Here is a 25,194-nt window from a genome sequence, read left to right as displayed (position 1 = left end):
TAGGATCCTCATCACCTTTGCATGCCATTTTAGGGTAGAGCAGCTCCAAGTCAGACTGCTGTTGTTAACTTAAGCCAGCAGTAATACAGCTCTGTTTTTGCTGCAGAACTGGGCAGAGAGAAGAGCTCAGACCTGATTAGCTGGTCTGATTAGTGCACTGGCGTTGCATTTGAGACAGCGTGTAAAATTCTGTCTGGCTTGCCTCATTATCGGCATTGGTCAGTGGCAGGTCCATCAGGGCCTTCTGTCAGAGCAGCTTAAAACTCCCCACCCCTCCAATGACACTGGGATTAGACACAGTTTCGGCGCCACTTGTCCTCTCAGTTGGGGTACCGCACCCCTAAAAACAAACCCTATTCCCCCCAAAAAGCATCCTGGTTAATGATTCAGTCATCAAATGGACATCGCCATCTTTCTGCATCCTGTTTCTCTCCGATCGTCATTTTATGTAGCAGCAGCAGCAAGAAGAGCCCCTGCTGATTTGAAAGGTGATGTTTGGGTCCAAACATGTATCATTGTACTTTACATAAAATTTGTACACCAAGCAGCACACCCTAAAAAAGATTAAGGACTCAGAGGTTTCACAACAAAATGAAATCCAAACTTTTTGCATGTATTGTGAAAAAACAAATAAACTAAAAATCAAATCAAATTAAAGTTATCGATAATTAACCTGCTGCATTCAAGGCACAATGTAACAAACAACAGAATAACATGAAACCATTTACTAGCATTTTAAAAGTTCCAGTTTTTATATTTAAATGAGTTATTCTGTGAAGTCCTACAGGGATACTGAGACAGCACTGAATATTAGTAAGTTATCTTGGGTTTACTATTTATTTAAAACCAGAGGCGATTCCATCCCAGTTCAGTTCAACTTTTCTTTAATCATGTTCCAATCTCTTGCAGGACGCTGCACTTGGAGTCAGCATTATCTTGTTGACCTTGAATCTGTGAGGCAAGAGTGTAGCGGAGCCAGGATCCCACAGAGAAAAGAATGCGGGAGGCTGGCCAAATGTTGCTTAAAAAAGACTCAGGTGGAGGCTTTAAAAACTGTCTTTACATTCTAAACTCCCATTTTCAAAGTTTTATTATATTCAAACATGGATTAAGCTGCTAAGAACTGTGGTAAGGTGAGGTCTTTTTCAGTGGTGCATTGAATTTATGATCCTGTTTTCAGATGCAGATATACTCTATAAAAGGGTTTCTATAAGTATAGGCACGTTAAGGGCACTGTTTCCCATTTATGTACCCATCAAAAGTTTTATATTTTCCAACTTCATAGATTAGCAGCTAATCAATCAAAATCTGTTCTAGGTTACTGAACTATTAATAGATTCTTTTTAGAAAAATCACTACCATCACTAATCACCTTTTAGGTGAAAAACAGTTATGAAATGTTGCATTGTTGTAATCTATTTTACCACAGCACATATCCAAGGCTACAGAGGTTCAAAACAATAAAATGACAAGAAGACCAGCAAGTATTTTTTTTACTGGCTACTGCACTAAATCTGGCTGTTTTTCCACATAAAGTGTGCTCAACTTATCTATAATGGCGTCCAAGTTCCACCTTCTAAACCTAATCCAAAAGCATAACTGCAGAGTTTAAAACTTGACACCATGTTCCAAATGGGTCTGGATATTTAGGAAAAAGTTTAAGCAGAAGGTGTAGAAGTAGGAAAGCTACCCCAAAATGCTCTGGAGTATTGCTTCAACACAGTCTTAGGCAAACTATGAGGAAGACATCCACTTAAACCACAGATTATGACACATGAAACATCTTCAGAAAAATGCACATACAGAAGACGAAACACACTAAACGTGGTAAGTAAGCAAATGGTTCCTTGAAATACAACAGCTCTGATCTCAATAAAACAAAAGTAAAATTATTATAACCTGTTATATAAAGCAACATCATAAGAAAACAGAGCTGCTTTTGAGTATCAGTCAGACCTTTATCAGTTTCAATGTGCATGTTCATTCAGCAAAGCAGACTGAAAAAATATTATGCATGATCACTGCAGATCTAACATTAGAAGAAAAGTTAACATACAAAAACACTATGGAAATATCCTTGCAGCGAAAATAAAAAATTTAATTTATAAGCACTGAATGCAGTTTTTATGTTCATACTAATTCAAATAAACAACAGAATAATTAATTTTTTTTTTAAATAAGAAAAATTATCAGCTCTTTCTTCAGTTTGTTCTTCAAGTGATATGCCAATGACACTGATTTAGTGATCTCTAAAGTGATGTAATTCAGAGTTAATACTTTCATCTTCTAACATACACAATCTAGCAAATGTTTGGATAAAAGCATGAAGCTTTGTGGACTCGAAAACAAGAAATACTGAAGAAAGTCTTAAACATTCTTGGTATCTCTGGTAAATATATGAAACACCCTTAAATCAGTTAACCTTCCTTTGTACAAGAAATGAAAAATCTTAATGAAACAATTTGGAAAATCACTTTAATTGGAGTGATTTTCACCTTAAGAAATAATTGACTACAGTAATTGAAATTATTAAAAGGCCTACTACAGTAATTTGTGCCCCCAACAATTTCTATAAAACTAATATCCCTTATGGCTTTTTGTACTAATGATGCACAGAGGAATCAACCGTCAGCCAAAATTGACTGATTTTCAGCCTGAAATCTCCTGAACTGTGGCCACACCACTTTTCAGTGTGGGAGGTATAACTGAGAAAATAAGTAACTAACCTATTTAGAGAGCTAATCAACAATAGGTGAAGTTTGTGTACTAAATCTGCCATTTTGTAAATTTTTGCTTTGGTTATTTCATACCTCACCTCTTCAAGTATCTTTCAGTCATCTACCACTTGAAATCATACCTATCCTGGAGACATTTTAGTGAAGTTTCAAAACACAAAATTGGTATGAGTAATGAGGGGCTGCACAGTGGCGCAGTTGGTAGAGCTGTTGCCTTGCAGAGAGAAGGTCCTGGGTTTGATTCCCAGCCCAGTGTCTTTCTGCATGGAATTTGCATGTTCTCCCTGTGCATGTGTGGGTTCTCTCCGGGTTCTCCGGCTTCCTCCCACAGTCCAAAAATATGACTATCAGGTTAATTGGTCTCTCTAAATTTTCCCTAGGTGTGAGTGTGTGTGTGAATGGTTGTGTGTCCTGTCTGTCTCTGTGTTGCCCAGCGACAGACTGGCGACCTGTCCAGGGTGAACCCCGCCTCTCGCCCGGAACGTAGCTGGAGATAGGCACCAGCAACCCTCCCGACCCCACTAAGGGACAAGGTTGAACAGAAAATGGATGGATGGATGGATGGTATGAGTAATGGTCTGCATTCTTCAGAATGATTAAAGGAGACAGCTAATCATGCTTAAAGGTGAATTTAATTTACTTTCGGTCAGTTTGTCTGCCTGTTGAACACAAAGGCACTTAGATGCTCCAAAATATCTGCTCCATTCTCTTCAAAAACCTGTTTACAGCTCATCACACATACAGAAACTGACACAGCCACAGGAAGGAATTTGGATTTTGTGTCTGTGTGTGTTTGTGATCGGTCAAGCAGCTCATTTAGTCGCAGTCATTGCCTCTGGGCAGAGGCAGAAGGGTGAAGAGGATGTGTGGCAGTCTGGGCCAGTGGGAAGTTATCTCATCTCCCTTTGGGAGGTTTCCAGGTGTTTGGAGGAGGAGGGGGGTTATGAGGAGTGGAGGAGATTAAACCACTTGCTTTTGTTGTGGCTTTAAGGATCACAGAAGTAGAAAAAGAGTATCTCATCAGTCTCTTCATTTGAGTCAGTGTTAGGGCAGCCATTCAGAAAATACAAGGGTCATCAACTTTTCCGGCTCCCATGATATTATCTTTCCAACCTCCGGCTGACCTTGATAAAACTTCCACCTATGTAACTTAAACCCAAGCAGACATTTCATTCTCACCTCTGAAGCGTGCACTGCCACTTATGTGCCTTTTCCTGTATGGCCTGGATCGTTACACCTGCGTGGGAAAGGCAACAAATCCTCCACTCTATCGCTCACACAGCAGTGCTACCATGATGCTTGTTTTCTGTTTGTTTTGTCTTGAAGCTGAACAACACCTCCCTGGGATGCAAGATGACAAATGCTGCAATAAACTCTTTGTTTGTACTTTGTTTTCATTTTCTCCTGCATCTGTTAGCAGTTACTGATTGCGTTCCTCTTGAGAATGCCAATCAGATTATGCCAAGCACAGTTTACAATCATGGTTTCCTCTATTCATGAATCCCAAATTCACTTGTCAAATATTCATACTTGTATTTGTCTGCCTTATGGCAATATCCTGTAATAAATTCAAATTAATCACTTTGCTGGTGATTACTTTGAATTTATCTCACCAATCTGAATAACAAAATCTCTGGGTTGATGAATTTTAAAAGCAACAAAATGTTTTTTAACTGACACATTGGGTTTCTTAACTTGGGGCTTCCTGTAAGTAGGCAGCAAGCATCTGGTCTTTAAAATTGAGATAATAATAGCCTGTGAGAGCCAAAACAAATTGAACAATTCTGAACATGTTACAGACAACCCATCTCGCATCAGTCTTCATCTATAAAAATGTTTCACATTTGATTCAATACAATGTCCAAAAATGTCAAAATTACAAAGGCAAAGAAGTTGAGCAACAACAACTAATACACTACAAAAAAGGGAATGTTGGGGGTATTAACTATTACCATACACAACACCATCCACCTATCAATCTCCCGCTCTATTTTTTCCCTCATTTGTGAACAAGATCATGGGATTAGTGCAGATGGGTGATACATCTGCAGTGATGTGGGGTCTATACCAAACCGTTTTACAGTGCAACCACCATTTGCCAGAATGTACTGTAAAGTGCTTTGGGGTTGCTCTGGACTTGATAAAGCGCTAAACAAGTACAGGTAATTTCCCATTTATTTATTTTTATAGAATGTCCATTTTAAAAAAAATGCAGTCAAGGCATTGGGGTTTATTTGTTTTGCCATTCAAAAACTGTTTGGGACCCTCAGCAAGAAAACCATTTAAAAACTTCCTGGGCGCGACCCTGTTGTGTGTGTGTGTGTATATATATATATATATATATATATATATATATATATATATATATATATATATATATATATATATATATATATATATATATATATATATATATATATATATATATATATATATATATATATATATATATATATATATATATATATATATATATATATCAACTACTGTCATTACTATACATGTAGCCTTATTGCAGACCCCAAAACGCGCGATCATTATTTTGCAATTAAGTTCCAGGTGAAAGCATCGTTTTGATCATTTTCAAATAAATGATCAATTAAGTCATACAGCAGCTGGATTTTTTTTTTCCGCAAGTAAAACTTACGCAAACTGTGACAGCATGGTTCGGTAAGAAGAAAAAAAAAAAAAACAACTTAAGGCTGGCGCACTGCTGTTTGAAAACCTCAACAAAAAGACGCATCGATGTGATCTCTTCCAGCTCAAACTTCCAACACGGTAGCAACTTAAAACCACTTCAGCTGCACTTGCTGACTAGAAAGACATCGCAAATCTCGGTGTACTCTACCTTTACTGCTTCTGATCCGGGCGCATGTACTCCCGTTAGCTCAAATAATTTCTGAAAGTTCCTTTTCAGTTTAATCCTTGCCGGACTTCACGTGCAGAGAAAAATATCCCTCCAAACCATCTTTAGGTCCATAGCCCGTTCAAGCAGAGCTCTCCTGCTCCTCTCACAACGAGCCAGTTCTCTCCTACAAGCACCTACACGTAAACTGAGCCCTTCAGCTGTGACATCACGAGTCCCTATGGCAACCCTGACTCCACCCCGGTCCGGAGCTGATCCTACCTGTCTGACTCCTTCCGACTCGGAGTATTCTCTGCCCTTTATTTTTAATTCAATAAACCACACGATTTGTATATTTATCTATATTTGGATGAGGGGAAAACTCTGACTAGACTCAGATAGATGTAAACAAATGGGCTGATGATGTCCTATTATCTTCAGTGTGGCTGTAGATTTGCATATGTCAGAGTCCATGATGTTGTTGTGGAAGAAGGTTTCACTGTGCATGTAAAGGCTGCCTGACAAATCCCCTCTTGGACAATGCTTTGCACCCTCGCCTGGAGCTACCCCATGACTCAGTGCCTGTCTTACCATTACCTGAATTGTTTTGGCTACACACACTCTGTTTGCTCATCCTTTTAGTGTCCTCTGACCAAAAGCAAACAGGCAGAGAATGACCAGGTGAGGTGAAATGTTCACCTTGATTCTAGCCCAGATATGTCAGAGAGTTGAAAGACACGACACAACTTTATAACCTCCAAAAACCCAGAAACAAAACTGCAAAATATATATCCTCCATCACTGTGTTGCTTAGAGTATATCAGTGTGCCTGAAGCTGAAGAGAAGTCAAATAAGGTGATTAAAGCAGGAACATATATGGCCAATTTGAACTGTTGATATTTGCATGTTTCATAACACTCTTTCACTACAGATGTGGGAGGGAACAATGACAGGCAGATTTATAGGATGCACCTCAAATATTACCTACGGCAAAAAAGGAGGAAGGAAATAGTTTTGAGATTCAGAGCAGTCTACAAAGAAACGTAATCAGCACAATTTAAAACTAAACAAAAGCCCTTTACACAGCTGTTATTTTCACAAATTCAGACATGGACACATTTCTTATCTCTCCCAGAAAAGATGAGTAAAGACCTTTAAAATAAATGCAACTTTCTTGACTGTAGCATAATAACACCACAACAATTTCAGCACATTTATTCAGCAGGAGAAAAAAAAAAAAAAAACACAGAAATTTAATTTTTAATAAAATCACCACAGGCATCCATAGCAAACCATTTAAAACTAAACACAAATTAAGCATTTACAACATTTGGAAACATTTACTTCTCTCAGTTTCCCTAATGCATAAATATGACAACACTGCGACAAAAAACAAATGAGGAACTAAACTTGTCATCAGTCTGCATGAAGAGCAGGAAGAAGGTACAATAACCTCCAAACTCCACTGGGAGAGCAGAAGCACAGAATGGCATCTTAAGGCTACAGGTCTCCATAAAGACCATTAGATCCCTTGCTTAGGAGACATGCCAAAAGTAGAACACCGTGAGTCCTACCATCACAAAAATAAGTAGATTTGAGAAAAGCTACGGAAGTTTTAACTGGAATAGTTAAACTGCTCTGATCTCCTGTGATCAGAGCAGGCTAAATATGAACGTTTTTGAGAACAAACATCACAGATAGGTTAACCATGAAGCATGATGAGAAAACATGTCATAGCAAATGTTCAGTGTGGGACTGAAAGAATTTCTCTTCCAAAGAGGAAATTTGAGAGAGTGCATGGAACTCTTTGAAATACAAAGGCATTTAAATGACATATATGGTGGATTGTGCTTTCAAAATCCATCTTCTCCCATAGTCATGCCCGTCCTCAGACATAAATTAAATAAAAATAAAATACAATTTTATCTAAATGATTTTATCTAAACCTGTGGTGCATTTCTCCATCTGTATGTTTTTTTTTCTCTGTTTTTCATTTTTATTGCAGATTTTAGGTAATTGTATGTTTTGTATTTCAGGATGTAAATAATTTCTATCATGCTTCCCCTATTTTTAAAGGCTGGTGGGAACAAAACTATCAAGTGGGGTTTTCTTTAGCTTAGGTCACATCAGGCATTATGTCTAATGTCTGGTTTCACTGCAGCTGTTCCAGATCTATTTGCCAACAAAAGACAGGGCTTAACTTAACCACAGCTAAGGCACATATGGGCACCAAACCTGTAAGAAGCTCTAATGGCCACTAACCCTACTCAAAGCTTAATGTATCACACAATTTAGCAACTTCAGATGTTGACTTCACCATCCGCAGCTGTGCACTGACTAATACGTGCAGAAAATAACTAAGAAACAGTTACAATCTTCCACATATTGCACACAACTTCTGAGTTACTTTGTATTTACAAAGAGAGACAGTTATCCCATTGTTAAGTCTTTCTGTGTCTTGCAAATATATTCATTGGGTCTTATCTTCAAACTCCAAGGTACATTTATGTTTAACCTTAGAGGAGGATAGGAGACAAACATACAGCCAGAGCTCAAGTGAGGATTTGCTTCAAGACTTCAATGAATTCAAAGTTTTTAACAAGAAAGAACTGCCAAAAGTTTCAGCATTTAGTTGTCCAAAGCTAGTGTATCATTTTCCTTCTTCATAATTATGCATAAAATCTGAATAAAGTAGATTAAAATGGACTGTTGTCACATGAGAAAATATGAGAATGTTCAACAGGTGTGCCTATTTTCACTGTAAATACCTGATTGCTTTTGCTTAAAGAAAATTTCAAAGCATTGTTTAGTGTAAAAGGAGATTGTTTACATAAAATTATACACGTTACATAAATTAACTCCTGTTTCTGCTGGAGTTAATTTAAACCTTCTTAAACCCACTGACCTGCTCTCTCAGCCTCTCCTGGTGGCCCATGATTGCTGAGGCATGATGGGGGTATTTCTGCTTCAGGTGCTCCAGGAAGGCCTCCCTCTTCTTGTCCATATCTGATGGCTGCATGGCCAGGATCTCTTTGGAGCTGCGGGCCCCACCTAATGTGTGCCTTCGAGGGACAGTGCGGTTGCCTTTGGCATCCCCTCTTGTAGAAGATGTCCCATTTGGAGACGCCTGCCTACGGCTTACATGTTCAGTGTCCTCTGGGGAGGTCACCTTCAGGTTGCTTTTGGTTTGTTCTGAGACAGCAAAGGGAGACAGAGAGACAAGGAGTCAAAACTCTGAACAAATACTATTTTTATCAATCCCACCTGCAAGTAGAATTCTAATTTGTAATGTCTCCTGTCAAAGTCTGAACCCACAAATCCAGGATAAACAACTATTCTGTAGAATTTTAGAACAGGTAGTTCATATCACTGTAACCAAGGTAATATTTCATTGGGTCTGTTTTTGGCTGAAATAGTTAGGGAACGGCATTTATGTAGACTTGTTCAATTGCTTCTCCACAAAAAACCACATTCACACAGAGACACATTCGCACACTTATTTGCAGATCAGGAGTTTGGTGTCTTGCTTAAGGATACTTTAACAAGTTGTGTAAAGGAAGCTGGAATAAAACAGACAGTCTTCGAACTACCAGACTAATTTGTCAAAAACCTATTAGAATTTAAGTTTATTTTCACATATTAAATTCAATCTGGAACTGGAAAGCTGTCACAGTGCTTTGGAAAATGTGTCAGAGGGTAGAAATGCAATATCTTGAAATTACCTGCTTTCTTGTTTAATAGGCAGGTACAATCTGTACCTTTTAGAGGGTAAAATAAAGCACCTCTTGCAGATTTCAGCCCATGAACAGTTGAATTAATAATTTCCATAAAGTTGCCACACTTTTTGCCTGTAAAAGCTTAAAAGCACACAGTGTACCACAAATGCAGGAAAGACTATTTTTTTCTAATCTTACTCTCTCAGAAACTTTGAGACTGAGACTGAGATAACCTTGCTGTAGGTTTAACAGCTGCAGTATCTACCTACCTCCTAATAACTGAAGTACGCCAGAACTGAAGAAGCCTTTGAGATGAGATGTGAAATATTGTCACGATACACAAATAAAATTCAGAAGACTTATCTAAGCACTGAAAGACAGAATCTATCCACAGGACTGGAGCTTTCCCATTTTTGTTTGTACTGTCTGCTTTGTTTTCACCTGTGATTTTTTTTCTACAAAAGCAGGTATAATTTTGAAACAAAAAAAAAAACTAAGTGGTCTTGCGTCATCCGCCCAAGCCTCCTCCCTGCTCATGTCACAGCATGTCTCATGTACTCCAATACTATTTTTAACTACCAAAACAGTTTCCCCACTGCTAACAAAATTACACTCAGTAGAAAGAAAACACTCAAATACTGTGAAAGATGTAAAATAATTTGTGGGAGGCATATCACAAAGTTCATTACCTTCCCTAAGTGAGCAATCTTTAGGTTCATCAGCAATTCCTTTCTCCATTGTTCTATGAAATCAATCTTTAAAAAAAAAAAAAGAAGTCCAAGCTGGCAGGACCAACTCTCGGCAGGCTTACAGATTCCAAATGCAGCTCACGTGGAAAAAAAGGGGGCTTGAGATAGGCCCTGCCCCTCTGCCCCAGGATAGACTAGTGGGGATTTAGAAAGTCAACTGCATTCCAGGACACAGAGCGACCAGACCCTCACCCCTCTGGCTAAAGGCTCTACTGCTGCTTTGGAACGATCACAGACTGAGTGCAAAATGGAAAAAAAAAAGAAACAAAACCCAATAGATAAAGAGCAGACACTCTCCATATACTAAGAGCCTAACAGGTGTCAGATTGACTGACACACATGAACCCTCATGCGTTTGCTTGCAATCTGTTCTTGATCAGGATTCTGTCTGCAGGCTGTGTCTCATTAAGTTTTCTGTCTATATTGAGGGAGGGCCACCAGATGCTAGAACACATCCCAATGTGTCATAACCTACTTCTGTAAACATCGCAAACTGCCCTCAGCATATGCAGTTGGCGATTATTTAATCAACTCATTTGATTGCAAAAAAAGACACATGTCAGTCCAGTAGGCAATGTTGTCTTCAATTGAAACAAACTCTTAACTAAATTTCATTTGTCTTAACAGATTGGTTTGCAAATCGGTTTCTCTGCAGCTGCTGATGTAAGGTGACCCAATCTGAATGTACCAGCAGAAGGAACAAAGTAATGTAGTTTTATCAACAAAACGTGACAGGATCAATGAGCCAGTTTGTAGCTTGTGTAATCAAAACTTCTGGGGTGAATGAGTGAAAAGAACCCAGAATGTAGCAGCTGACCTGTAATGTCAACCACATGAAGACGAACTTGCCTCTTTCATCCACCCACATACTTGGGAACTTGCTCACAACTGGCTGAGAATTAGCAGGCCACAGGGGGGTAGTGTCATTTGGTCATACTGCGGAGCTGCTTCAATACTGATGAGGTTCAATGTACTCTGTAGTATTTATTATTTGTAGAAATACTTATGACAAATTTTTCCCCCACTATGACTCTTGGAGCTAGTATAATATGAAACTACGTTCCTGGCTATAAGCTTTAACACAGTGCTCACATAACCTTGTTCATATAAATCTTGCTCTGGTTGTAGGGAGTATGTGGCCTTCATGATTTGCATAAAACTGACCTAACATACATTTCACAGTCTGTAAATCAGATAAATGGAGCCCCGGCAAACTAATTGTATAAAAAAATGCAATATCTAGTCTTCTGGGTGTTGCGAAAATAAACCTTTAATAGACTCCCTCCCAATACAGGGTTTGTCTGAAAAACATTTGTTGCTTTTAGCATCTAAATAACCAGCGCGTATGCAGGTTTTATTGTTCTTCTTTTGCTGACAGGCAGTTTTCTTAAAAATGTTATGATTGACAATGACTGAATTAAATTAGCACATTGTCAAATAAGTATATGGGGTGTTTCTAATGACAGAACTAACTGAAATGTATTTCAGAATTTTGTATGGTCTCAGTTGTGAGCCGAGGATTTGAAGAATGAATGTTATTACACTGGGAAAGAGTTATTTTGGAGTTGCATCTAAAAGTTAAGTTATTCCCAAGAAATTCTATGACTTGAAAGTAGTGCTAGTGTTTATGTGTCAAAATTCCTCCGCCATGACAATGACAAATACATCATCCCAAACCAACAGGTCAGTCTTTCCAAAACCAAACCTATAATCAAAGCAGTTCCCCTAAACCAACAATTACAACCTTACGTCCCAACAACCTGCGTGGCTGCACTTTTCGCTGTCAGCATTCCAGACCACAAAGGGAAGAAAAGACATCCTCCTTTTAGGGTGTCACAAGAGACCTGGAAGTGAATTATGTCAAGCTGTAGTGGCTCAAGAATGTGATTCTCTTCTGCCCAGCTGCCACCGTTGAGTAAATGATGGCCCTCTCAATTGAAAGACAACATGGGGCACTTGCTCAATGAACAGCAGGGCAGTCCTTCTGTTTGCAGTGACTTTCTGTCTGTCACTTATTTATGGAGGAATGCTTCAGTGTGCACACGCCCACTCTCCCCTGCTATTACTGTCCCATAACTATGCAGCTGGACACAAAGATCTGTTGTGTGCAATAAAAGCAGGGCTCACATGGCAATACCCTGAAGCCATGAAACCAATAATGGTTCTCTGCTATAATTACAGCGTTTATTATGTGTAAGTAATCAGAGATGGGATAACCTCACAAGGAGCTGTATCACAAAGTAAGGAATTACAATAATCAGCATTAACATATCAAAAATAATGAATTTTATAATTCATTATTATATTCCTTTTGGTTTGCTTGATTTGTTGCTTTTTTACTGCCTTATATTTTTATCTTGTGTAAATCACTTTGGTTCCTTCAAGACCTGAATGAATTCATTGCTAATGCTGATACATGTGTTGAGTGTTATCAGTCATATTTTGACATGTTGGGTTAGTTGGGTTGTTAGAGTTATATAAATATATATTTATATATTACAAATAAATACCTTATATAATAATTAAGAAGAATTATATCAATTTTAAGTCAACAAGTCTGAAAATGGCCTTACTGTGTTTAGTAATATCTTTCAAATGATGTTATCATTTCCTTTATTAAACTCACATAATTCAGAAATGTCGTTTTATTTCAGAATATTGTTTTATTTCAGAGCAAAATAAATGAATAGACAGATTATGTCTGTTTATTTATTAAGTCTATGCTTAGGTGATCTGCTGATTCACGAATTAACTAAACATCTATATGCTGCTATAAATATGTCCCTGTTCCAAACTATTTAAAAGGATAGATCAGAATTTTTGAAATGAGAATATGTTATAAAGTAAAATCTGACGTGTGGTGGATTACTGTATCTGGCATCTTTATTTGGCACACATCCAGAATAGTTGGTGCCTGAGGCTGAAGCTAATGGTAGTCAGAGAGAGGCCAAGATCAAAGCAGACTTCTGCCATTGTGCTTTCTTCACTGGGTGGTTATTTACAGAGAAGTAGATGATTATTTCTAGGATGACAATGCGCTAACAATAACCTTCTTTAGTGAAATAAACACTAAGATTGTAACGTCATTACGCCATTGTCTGCAGGAAAAACATGTTGGTGACTTAGCATTCCTTTAAACTTCTGTAATAACTTTGGTTATTTTTTATTATTATTTTTTTAAAGTTTTTTTTTTACATTTCTTTTACCAGAATTGCTTTATATACTTGCTACTTCAAAACATATTTGACACAGGAAGATCCGCCAACAATCTCCATCTGATGTGTAAATAATTATTGGCTTCTCTGTAAATAGGCACCGAATGCAAATATTGCAATTGTTTCGAGGTGCTATGAACTTTTTGAGCTTGGGGTTGTTAAGGATGGTGAAAGTCTGCTTTAGACTTGATCCTTCAAACCCAAGTAATCTGGATTCATACATCATGAAAGCACAGACAGAATGACCTACTGAAAATAGGCTACTACCTGTTATAAACATTATTATAACTTCACTTCAGAAATTCTGGACCATTCCTTTAACTAAGCACTAAGAGATCTAAATCTAAAACTTACAAACTAATCTCTGTGGGACATACTGTCAGTACAGCTATTATTCAAGTTAAGATACTATGTGTGCTTTATCAGTGTGAGTGTGTGTAATCAGATACACAAGACTTTCCAGACTTTCTGCCCTGACATACCCGCATTAACAGGAAGGCACAGGGCCAAAAGATGAGCCACAGACACATGTTGTGTGTTTGCTTGAGCATCAGCATATGGGAGTAATGAGTGACTTGTATACCAAAGCAGCTCCAAAGGAGGATGTGGGCTACTTAAAGACAAAAAATGGGTACAGAAGAAATACCAAGTGTTAAATGAGGCTATTGGCAGCAGTAATTGATTTTTTCTGTTTACTGCCTCCTGGCGAAGCTCCTCCTGAGAAGTTGACAGGTGTAAATCTTTAAATGGAGTGCAAAGTTTACATCCTTACTGAATAGACAATGTTATTAAAACTCTATAGGCGCAGTCAGTCATAAGGCGATGTTCTATATTCCTTGTAGAAGTCAATATTATATTAGACAAGTGTAACGTCGCTAGTTGTACTTTTAGACATCATTCACTGTCCTCCCCCTCAGTCTTCCTCCCGCATGTTCAGCCAGCAAAATAAAAAAGCAGAGAGGAGGAAAGAGATGAGCTGTGCAACTTTTACTTTAGACGTTCAGAGGCAAACCAGATCTCATCCATCAGCTCCTATCTATTTGTAACCTAATGAATCCACAATATTGTTTTACCTGTTGAGCTATCTCTACCAAACAAAAAGTAGCTCTGTTTAGACAGAGCTGCCTCTTCCCTCCCCACCAGGGGGTGCTGATGAAAACACCCCACTTATGCAATGTTTTGTTGTCAAAATATGTGTGTGCATGAAAAAAAGCATCTGTTGCAAACATCAGGCCAGAAACAAGTTGTTAATATTTCCTCTTTCATTTATTAATTAAAACACTAAGTGCTTCTTACCAGACTGGTGTGTCCGTTGCTGTGCTTTTTGCGTTAGCTGCGACTTTGTGCATGACTGCCAGTAATCTCCAGCAGTGTGTGCACTTCATTAACTCATAGGCCAGAGAAGGTGTAAGCCAATCCAGCCCTCGGCTCAGATGTCAGCTAGTTTCCCTTGACAACATTCGCTGGGGCAACAGCGGAGTTCTGAGGGAGGGGTAAAGCGACGCTACAGACAGCTGTGACTGAGAGGACATCAACCGAGGAGCCAGGGGGGGGAGGAATTTTCTCCCTCTCCTTCTGTGTCTCTAAAAACTAACTGCAGAATCAGACTCACTCTGGCTTGACTGCTTTAATCACCAAAGGGAATTTGGTCTCTTACTGGATAAAAGATAGGAAGTGCTCTGGGTACATTTAATTTAATCCTAACATATACTGAGTGTGAATAACCAGTTTAACATCTAAACAAGTGTAGCAAGGCTGCATATCAACTAGAGGTTCTTTGGTCATTTCGAAAAAAAAAAAAAAAAGTAAACAAATGGCATGAAAACAAACACTGTAGATTACACTCACAAAAATACTTTGTTCAGAAAATATATTCACACATCTTGAGCTGTTTCACATTTTAACAAATAGTTTACATCTGAACAGATGAGCACAGAATTGATCTTTTTGGTTAACATCCAATGACTTTTTATTTTTTAACATTATGAAGACAATATCAAGTTTGGTAAATCAACCCTACTCAGAGCTGGATAAAAACGGCTTCATGAGCCAGGATGGCCCAATCAGACTTAAATCTAATTGATAATCGACAACAAGACATTTTATGAGCTATTTTGCAAAAATAAATGCACAAAAATGTTGTCTTCAAATGTGCAGGTTTAACAGAAACATAACCTGAAAAAGTGTAATTTCTTTAAAAGGTAAGTATTGAAAAATGGCAGCAGAATACAAATGGATGCTACTGTTTTTTGATTCTCATTTGTAAAACAAATATGGAAAACCACTTCCCAATATGCACTGCACTGTGTTAGTAATTCACACAAGACCCCAGTAATATGCATTGAAGTTTGTTGTTACTTTTACATAATGTGTACAAAATTTAGGGGCATGAAAACGTTTATATTGTATTATATAGCTAAAGTAAATATGTCATTGCATCTAGCATATTTTTTTATCAGATGGAACTAATTTTAATCAGTACAAACCCTATGACTCTGAAAGATTGTTTCACAGATATTGACATTTTTAACAAAACGTGGCCATGGAGGTTTGTTTATTTTGAGAATTTCATCAGAATTTAAAGGAGAACTACCAGGCATTCAAAACTCCTCACTGATAGTATCACACTATATGTGCCTATGGAGTAATACAAGATAACAGTCTGCCTCTTTCTTACTAAGAAATGCAATTACATGAACTGAGAAAAAGGTAAAACTCAAGCATTTCAGTTTGTGTGAGTGTGCATAAGTTGATAACATATCTAAGATCTGTTTTGGCAAGTTTCTATGTCAACTGACACGATGGACATGAATACCCAAGAAAACACAAAGCATACAGAAAAGATTTGGATGGTGCCCAGACACAGATGGATTTTAGGTGATATGGAGCTTAAAAATTAAATTTTTAGAAGTCAGTTGGCTTAGTGAAAATAGCCAACACAACCAAATAAACATACATGATGCTACTTGCTTAGAACTGAAGTGGTTCAAAGTTTTGGAATAAATCATTCATTTGAAATTTAGATGCAGCCAGGGAGATTTTAGGACAAAAGATGTGTTATAATTGCAGTCCTATGCAAATGACTGAAATGTTTTCATTTGCAGGAAGTTAACTACGTATTCATCCTGCACAACCCCTCCATTTAAATATCTCTTTTAATATGCTGGCTTTCTCACAAGTTTGTTAAAAAGTGATTGCGTTGCAATTGACTCTATCCCTCCTAGTGATAAGCAGCTTAAGACCCAGACTTTGCAGCCAGTCAATCATGTGTCGCTCACTTTTCTTGCTGCACCTCATATCTCGCCCGCCTCGTTCTACCCTGCATGCAGGCCAGGAGTAATTAGCTGTAGCGGTTATTACCAACTGACGATTCAAGTATGCAAAACCACAATTCAGCGTTTGTTCAACCAGAAGATTCACATTGTGGCATTCTGTTTTAAACTGCATTGTCCCTGTCAGCTCTGAGCTTCTTTATATTCGATGACGAGATAAATCGGGTCCAGTTCTGTGTGTTCGAGGGTAGCAGATGAAGCTGAGTGGCTGCACGAGGCCCTGCTTGAGGGAAGTGAGTGCTGCCTGAGCTGATAAGTGATGCAGGTGGTGGGAGATGAAATAGGGCCCCCGCGAAGGGGGGGATCCACTCCTGAGAACACTGGTGCCTCTGTCCCAGTCTTTATCTGTGAAATCCTCTGTGTGCTTCTGACTGTGCATTTCCACATTAATGTATGTGTGCCATTCAATGAGCTGGGTGGATTGTGTCCAAGTGTGCTAGTCCAAGGAGCAGATAGAGGGTTCGACTGGGAGGTTTTTGAATGTGGACTAGTTTGGTTGGATCTGCTCTGAAGAACAGTGGAAATTTGGATGAACTGCAAGGTAGCAGGGTTTATGTTTCCCATAAAGGAGCTGGAAGCATGAGCTTTCTAATGAGATCATAAGAATGCAGGTGATTATTTCTAAGGGGATATTAGGAAAAAAAACCCCAGAAGCTTTACTGTTGTGCAGATGTGAAAAGCAAAAAATGTTACAGCTTTCCCATGGCAGAGGCTGACAAAGAGTGACTTTCTGCAAACGTTAATAGTTATACCATGTAGGGGCCACAGTACTAAAGCTATAATCAGGTCGTGGGAAAATGAATCCGAGGAGAACCACACAATATCACAGATTGTTTTTTTTCTGTTTGTTTTTTTTTTTAAATAAAATCTCAATAAAAAGTTCCTCCAGATCTTTTTGCACTGATCAGGAACTTGTACCTTTAACCTAATTTGACACTAAATTAAATTACACAGCTAACCCAATCTCAGGGTACAATGTAAGTCTTAGTAGCAACAGGCTAAGTTAATTATTACACCGAGATATCAAATTATTTATTTTTAAAGCTGCTTTAATAAGAAAATAGCTGTGAAATTCAGATAAAAAATGGGATGAAAAAAATTATACATTAGACAGTATGTGTTAGACCTCCTTATCTCCTGATCAAAAATGGACACAGAAGTCATTAGGACCTGTTCCACTTGTGATTTATGAAACAGTGTATGAACTTGCTAAGCTAAGTATCTGGCCAGTGGAAAAAAAAATTAAATAGCACATCCCTATTTTATTAATAGCTCATTTGTGGTCTTTCCCATGAAATTGATGTATGGATAAATTAAAAATGGCAAAGAAGAGGCATTTCTTAAAGAGGGAAACTGACCACATTCTAACTGTGGTTTACGTCACACTGAAATACAGACATGACCTGGAACACTGTTCCTCACAGGAATAGTCTTTGAAAATGCTGTGTAATGTCTTATTTCATTGACATACTTGTCCAACATTTTAGAAGTGCTGGATGAGTTCCTGTATCCCTCTCACAGCCCGGGGATGCATATTAGTCCATCTTGCAGCACGGCACCAAATGAAGCTCATCTTTTCACCTAAATATTTTGTGGAAACTGCATAGATAAATATATATTGAGCAACGACAGCAGAGTTCCTTCAGCTGATCACAGGCGAGCCCTTTTTCCCTTCAGGACTAAGAAGTAGAGTAGCATTGACCAAGATGGCTGCTTTACTAAACATTTTGCCCACAACAAAGCCACAGAGATGAATGCAGAGACTTTTCTAAAATGACCATTATGTTCCAGTAACGGCCCTCACCCGCTTCCCATTTAGTATGATAATTTAACTTTGGACAGTTCGAAAAGGCATTACTGGCATTTTTAGAATAGTTTGTGTTCTTTTAATAGGGATAGGTTGAAAGTTGTTTCCTTATTAGTTATTAAATTAGTTAAACACTTTTTCCTTTGTTGTATATTTAGATATCCTGCTCAAACCTTCAAGTCAGCTGCTGATGCATTTTGCCTAATGACAGTGGCAGTAGCAGAATGTGATAAAATCGGTTTAATCATGTTAACGTAAAAATAAATAAACGGGAAAAAGGGTGCAGGAAGAAAACTCATTTTCAAAGAAAAGCAACTGTTTCATCTCCGCAGCTGGCCAGACTGTAACAACCTTCAGGTTTTCTGATTGGCTATTGATGACATCATCCTCCAGATCCAAGCCTCCTTTCCAGCCCGACAATGTAATCAGTGCCGAAACATCTCAGTGATGTAATGCAGGGAGGGCCATCATAAACGCTCAAGTAGCACCCTCCTCTCCTTTTTCTCTTCCACCACCTAACTCTCATTTCTTCACATAATTCCTCTATCTTTTCACTGCAGCCTCTCATCTCATCAGCTGGATTCAGATCAAATCTTTCACTGTCTGTTTAATAGCACTCAAACGCAATAGGCCAAGAGCAAGTGAGAAGCTTCTGAAACAATCATCAAGACATGACAATTTGCCGTTTTTAATGAATGCCAATGTCCTGTAGCTCTCATTAAAATATATATCAGAGATTGTGCCTTCTTCCCCACTGAGGTGCAAACTGAGGTGGATATTGCACAATTAAGCACTAAACTGCTCTGGATAAAGTGCTAAATATTATTCTTAGCACTTACATTTATTACACTTGGTGTAATACCCAAATTTTATTACAAATTCAACCTCTAAGTTATCAAAAGTGACATTTGAAGCAGATGCAAATATGTAATTTGAGATTTATGTCAGCTTGTTCCTTTATAATTTATTCAGACTATTTCATCCCTTTTTTGGCTAGACCTACACATATGTTTTTTTTAATCACAGTTTGTTGTGTGTGTGTGTGTGCGTATATATGTCCTCGGCAAACATCCAGAGCTCAAGCGGATTAGAGAGGGTACTCTGCCCTGATCAAAGCACCGCAGAATCCAGCTTACTGGGACAAACTGTGCAACAAATAACCCACGCAGAGGCAAAAGCATGCAGGCCAAAGGCAGACAGTTTGCCAACTTTAATGAAGAATCACTCTCGAGCAGCAACAGTTGGAAGCATCAGTAGATCTTTCTTACAATTTAAGGAACCCCAGTCAGAGGAAGAGCAAAAGAAAGATGGAAGTTGGGGCAGAGACATTCAAAGTGCTCCCATCAAGTGCAAAGCATGCAGCTGTCAGCTGCTCCATAGAAATTCAAACTGTTAATGGAGACATATCAGGCTCTTTTTTTCATACGTTGACATCAGCCTCTCAGCCCCTAACACAATATCGGTAATGTGTTTGGTCAAAAGACAACATGTTTACAGAACTAACACCTCCTTTCGAAGCAACCTGAACCCCAACACTAGACCAGCTATAAGAAAAACTGCTAAACTCATAAACTATTGTTGGTTGTTTTAAACCATCATTTAGCATCATCAAGTGAGTTGATGAGTTGAGTTGAACTGCTTAGATACAAACTTTATGCAATGTGACAGCTAATTATTGCACATCACATTTATACCATCATTTCTTCAAGTTTATTTTTACCATTGAAAACTGTTGGTATCTTAGGAGAAAAAATTACCCTTTTTTTAAAAAATGTCAGCTTTCTGTATTATTATATCAAAAGACAAATATGAAGAAATCAAAAATTATTTTCTTGAACTGAAAAAAAAGTAGCGTATTTCTTCAAAATATCAAACTTGTGGTAAGAATTTGCAGCTAACAGCAAAGCTAAAGAATGCATTGCATATTCAAAATTCAAATTTGTTAAAAGGTGGTAATACATATTTTCTTGACACCTATTTACATTTTGGAATACACTCAAGTAACTAAGTCATCTTTAGTTGCTATGAAAATCCTATAAAAATCAAAAATAACTCAAAAGAAATTTGAATTCACATCACGCCTCAAAATTGGCCTCTGTCCCTTTAAGAAACTGCAACCCTTTCCGACATTCACCTTCAGCATATCATCACAGCAATGCTTCTTCATGATGCCATTTATAACCCCTCTTAAGAACCTTGTAGTTTGCCCAGGATGAGCAGATGTGCAGTTTTGTCAGGTGCTAATTGCTGCTGCCACTAGTCTGGTGGAGTTGTGTGGAGGAGGTTAAGAGAAGGGGTGCTCTGTGAGCCGCTGGGAACCAAAGCTTTGGTTAAATAGGCAGCACTTTGTATGGGCAACCAGACACTCCCAAATGGCTGCCACAGTTTCCTGCTATAAACTAGAACCACTGACTGAAGCAGATAGCAACACCAAGGAGCCTAAAGAGAGTTTTTCAATTTGGCAATGGTTACTGACCTCCCAATGATTACTCTTCTAAGTACAATAAAAACGCATTTCAAATAATTTACATGTTTGTAAATTATTTGAACCAAAATGCAAACTTTCCCTATTCAAACAGATTGTCTTTGGACAAACATCAAAAACAAGTACACAATTTTACTGTTGTACTTTACCAGACTGGGGGGAGAAAATCCCACCACATTACATTTTTATTAATTGTTCACCAAATCGAAACTAAAAATAAGTGGTAAAATAAATAAATCATGCCTGCTGAAACTCTTCTCCCCTATGCAGATAAAGTAATTTAAACAACCTCAACTTCTTAACTACATCATGGGTATTTTTCGGCTCTAAGGAGAAGTGCATCAACATCAAGTCATGCATAATAGATGCCCACTCTGTTAATTCAGTTGAAGATAGTGACTGTAATTAAGTAATTCTCCAGTTGTACAGAGAGTCCTCCATCAAAATGTCTGAGCTGAGCTTTTGGAGGCCAACTGAGTTGTGGCTAATAAAAACCCTCAGCACGGCTTGCTTCTGTGAAAGACAGTGGAAGACAAGAGGACATCGGGTAATTTTCAAAGTAAGTCAAACTGATATTATAGTATGCAAGCAAGGCATGCGGTGCTATTTTCTCCTTTCTGCCAGCTCAAAGGAAAGTTAAAAAACTGGCAATCCGGTTGTTGGAGAGCACACACGCCACATTTAAACACAGATGCAAACCCACAGGGAGAAAGTTGAAACAGCACCCTAGTCCTTTCTTCGGCTTCGTTTTACACCCGGTGAGATAGTTTTGTGATGTCTGTGTGGCTAACCACAGTTATTGACGAGTTGATGGTTTTAGCATGTGCCCACCAGACCATTGGCTCCAGGGGTCTTACATCTTGGAAAGTTGAATGAAGCGGGGCATTGTTGTCGCACTGCTGGGAAGGATACACTCTCCTGTGAAAGGAAAACCTTACAGGAAGGAAATGTTGAAATAAAGCGCTAAGAAAAAGTGGCGAGGGGCATGGCCGAGGCAACAATGTGAGTGCATAAAATAGTGTGTGAAGTGGATGTTTCCACAATTTCTATTTCTAAAAACAGATAAACGCCATTCCTTATAAAGAGTTCTGCAAATTTAAAGGTAAAATGAGTAACTCTACCTCATATTAAAGAAAATCAGCAAAATGAAAACCTTGACATAAATAGAAATATACAGGTAGATGTACTGTTAGAGTAGTGGTTAAAGTGGATGATTCAGGAACTCAGTGTCACAAATTAATGTCTGTGCCAGGTTCATGTTATCCAGAAATTTTATTTAAATCTTCTTGAAAAACATTAATGTCTCCCTAATGGATAAAACTAGGAAAAAACAAATAGATATTTGTTAGGACTGCCAACTGAATTCAGTGCTAAATGTATATATTTAGCTTCAGAAACACAATTTTTCTTTAGCTTAGCTTTAAGAAAACATGAGAAACTCGAAGTCTCCATGTCAGGCTCTAAACAGGAAGAATCTTTGCACAGAATCTCATTGTGATTTATTGAAAAATGTACACGAAATGTCAGTCATGGCTAACTTTATGAGCAGACCAATTGTCAGGCAAGCGAGCTAAAGTTATGCTTGGCTAAACATTCCTAGGAAACATGTTTGTTCACAATGTGCTGCATTCAACATGTTTCACCAAAACTATCCTCAACTGCAGTTGCACTTAAAGCTGTCACACTTGTATAATCCAATTCAAATAAAGTCCTCAAAGATTATGGAGTTCATTCTGTGCGAAAGTAGCAACTCTCTGAATACATACCTGTCATTGCGTTTAGCACATAACGGTTTTATTAGATACCAAGTATTAAACTGCTCTGCCGGGCGTCCTTCCAGTATTTACATGGTCCTGTCTATTTATCAGCCAAGGCAGGAAGCAGTTTTCTAAACAGACCACATACAGACAGAGGACAGGTTTCCTCAAAATGTCCAAACTCTAGAACCCGATTAGCCACTGTTCCTAGAATATCCTGGCTTTAAAAAAACATCCTGCATTTGTCACAGACTTAGTAGAACTATTTCAGAGATTGGAGTTTTGTAATCTCAGTCATGCTTAAATAAGAGTTTAGGAGCCTTGAGGAGTAATTATACAATTATGTGTTAATAATTACTTATTAGTGGAACGTCAATTCAATCCATAGAAAACATTTAAAAAAGCATAAATCTGAAGAACAAGAGCAAGCCACTGCAGGTTTTTAACAAGGCTGCACGTCTCATCCATATTTATTGGGATTAGTTGGCCTTAATTCTCAAATTCAGCTATTTCTTAGTTAATGCCTTATAAGGATAAAAAACCTTTGGTGATGTATACTTTCAAAAAAAATGTGGGCATGCCACAGTTGTTGATAAGTTGTTGATAGAGGCAAATTCAAATCTTTATCACATTTTAAGCCTCTCAAACATGATTCTCATTCATTTCCCTAAGGGTTCACTATAGCACCAGTTCAGTCAAAAAGCTTCTGTTCATTTGTATACAAAGGTTATCCATCTCTGGCACAAGCAGACCCTAGTAGACTCTGTGTAAAGCAGGAGGCACCATGTCTGGCCAAAAGCCTCAGAGACTTGATAAATGGGAGACACAGGGGCATTTATCTTGAAAGAAAAAACCCACAACAGGTTAACAGTATCAATATCTTTTTCAGGGTTTTTTTAATCATGTTATTTAACCTCATCCAAATTTTGCAACTGCGCCGTAATAAACTTTATTGCATTTTACTCAGATTTTACGTGGGAGAGCAGCACAAAGTACTGCATTATTGTCAAGTGGAAGGAAATTAATACATGGATTTCAATTTCTCTTTGCAAAAAGGTACCAGTAATATGAGATGTGCATTTGTATTCAGCCACTTTTTTACTATGACACACCAAAATTAAATCTACTGCAACCAACAAGCCGTGTATAATTTAATGTAGATATAAATCTTGCGACAGAGTTTTTGTTTGAGAACACTAATAAACACACAACATCATGAAGAACAAGGAACACAGTCGACAGGTCAGGGACAAAGTTGTGAAGAAGTTTAAAGCAGCAATATATAATGAATAGTTCAAACTATGAACATTTCATAAACATTTCAAATTGATCATCTTTACATCAACAAGAACATAGTGGGACATAGTGGTGACGGCACCGTGCTGTGGGGTTACGGCTAATCAGGAGATATAGGGAAATTTGTCTGAGCTGATTAAAATGCTCTTCCGACACAAAAATCAATAAGAAAATTTTCATTTTACCTAGTCAAATTCTTCATTAGCTATCCTACACTATTTTCATTGTATAATTCTCATTTGAACAAATCACACATCCCTGACTCTAACAATGCTCAATAGAAAAGATTCTGTTGAGTATACATCTTATGTATTTATTTATACAAATACATACTATGTATTTGTATAAACTGCTTCTTTTCCAATAATAACTGTCACTACTCATTTCCCATCTTTAGTGGTTTAATATTGAGTTTATCAGTCAATAGTTTTCTGAATAAGTGCAAATACCAAACACAGTAAACCACTCATTAACTAAACTGTATTTAGTAAAATATGGACGCTAACTGCTGGCCAATGATAAATATTGGGAAAACCTTAGAGTAATATTGACTTAGATTAACAATGTGTTTTTAAAAAAGGGTGTGTCTGCCTTAATATTAGACTCTGTTTATGTGAGCAGAAGCCTACCAAAGCCTTTGAGATTTCCATTGTGTGGGCATGTTTAACGGCATCCATCTCTAACCATGCCTAGGACTGATAATGGATGTTATCTCAGTACGCTTGATCAAGTTCAAGACCTCAATGTGTCAAACAGCTGAGTCGGGCCACACAGAAAGATAACAATGAGGCCAGTTTAATGAAGAAATTTCTGGTCAGATCTCTCACACAATTCCATAATAAATCCAGATTTGTATCCCAATAACATCTTCTGCTTCACTCACCAGATGCCATTGGTCCAGGTGAGTAATCACAAATCTCTATGTTCAATGACAGCCATCAAACTCTGTTGTAGATCAACTAAGATAGCTGGCTCAGGTGCTTGATCTATGTCACAAATGGAAAATGCTTTGACTGATCCGATGTATTAGTTCAGATTGTTATTAAAGCATTCAAATTCAATACTTGTTAATTGTCTGATTATGTTAGACAACTTGAAGCATATGATCGAAAGCTACAGAGTACCTCTGCTTATAAAAGCACTGCCAAAATCGCTGCGTCTCATATGCTAGCACTTAAAAAAACAGCACAGCTATATTACACTGACAGCCAAAGCATTGCCTTACACTTAATAACAGTTTCCTGAGGTCTTGTAAAA

The 25,194-nt window shown here is 37.9% G+C and overlaps 1 protein-coding gene across 26 annotated transcripts in view; it reads right to left on the bottom strand.

Annotated features, from left to right (window-relative positions):
• si:ch211-285f17.1 (sickle tail protein homolog) overlaps positions 1-25,194 on the bottom strand; it is a 116,137-nt gene that overhangs the window by 46,378 nt on the left and 44,565 nt on the right. For 22 of the 26 annotated variants that reach the window (XM_044105274.1, XM_044105271.1, XM_044105261.1 and 19 more), the window contains exon 2: positions 8,486-8,772. In XM_044105274.1, the coding sequence (XP_043961209.1) occupies positions 8,486-8,772 (287 nt within the window). Of the gene's footprint in view, positions 1-5,583; positions 5,762-8,485; positions 8,773-9,985; positions 10,105-25,194 lie in introns of those variants that run through there. The other 4 variants (XM_044105280.1, XM_044105281.1, XM_044105272.1 and 1 more) reach the window with 3 other exon arrangements.

This window comes from Gambusia affinis, linkage group LG21 (assembly GCF_019740435.1).
Source record: "Gambusia affinis linkage group LG21, SWU_Gaff_1.0, whole genome shotgun sequence".
Classification (NCBI taxonomy): domain Eukaryota; kingdom Metazoa; phylum Chordata; class Actinopteri; order Cyprinodontiformes; family Poeciliidae; genus Gambusia; species Gambusia affinis.
This window is presented reverse-complemented; position numbering and strand designations above follow the sequence as displayed.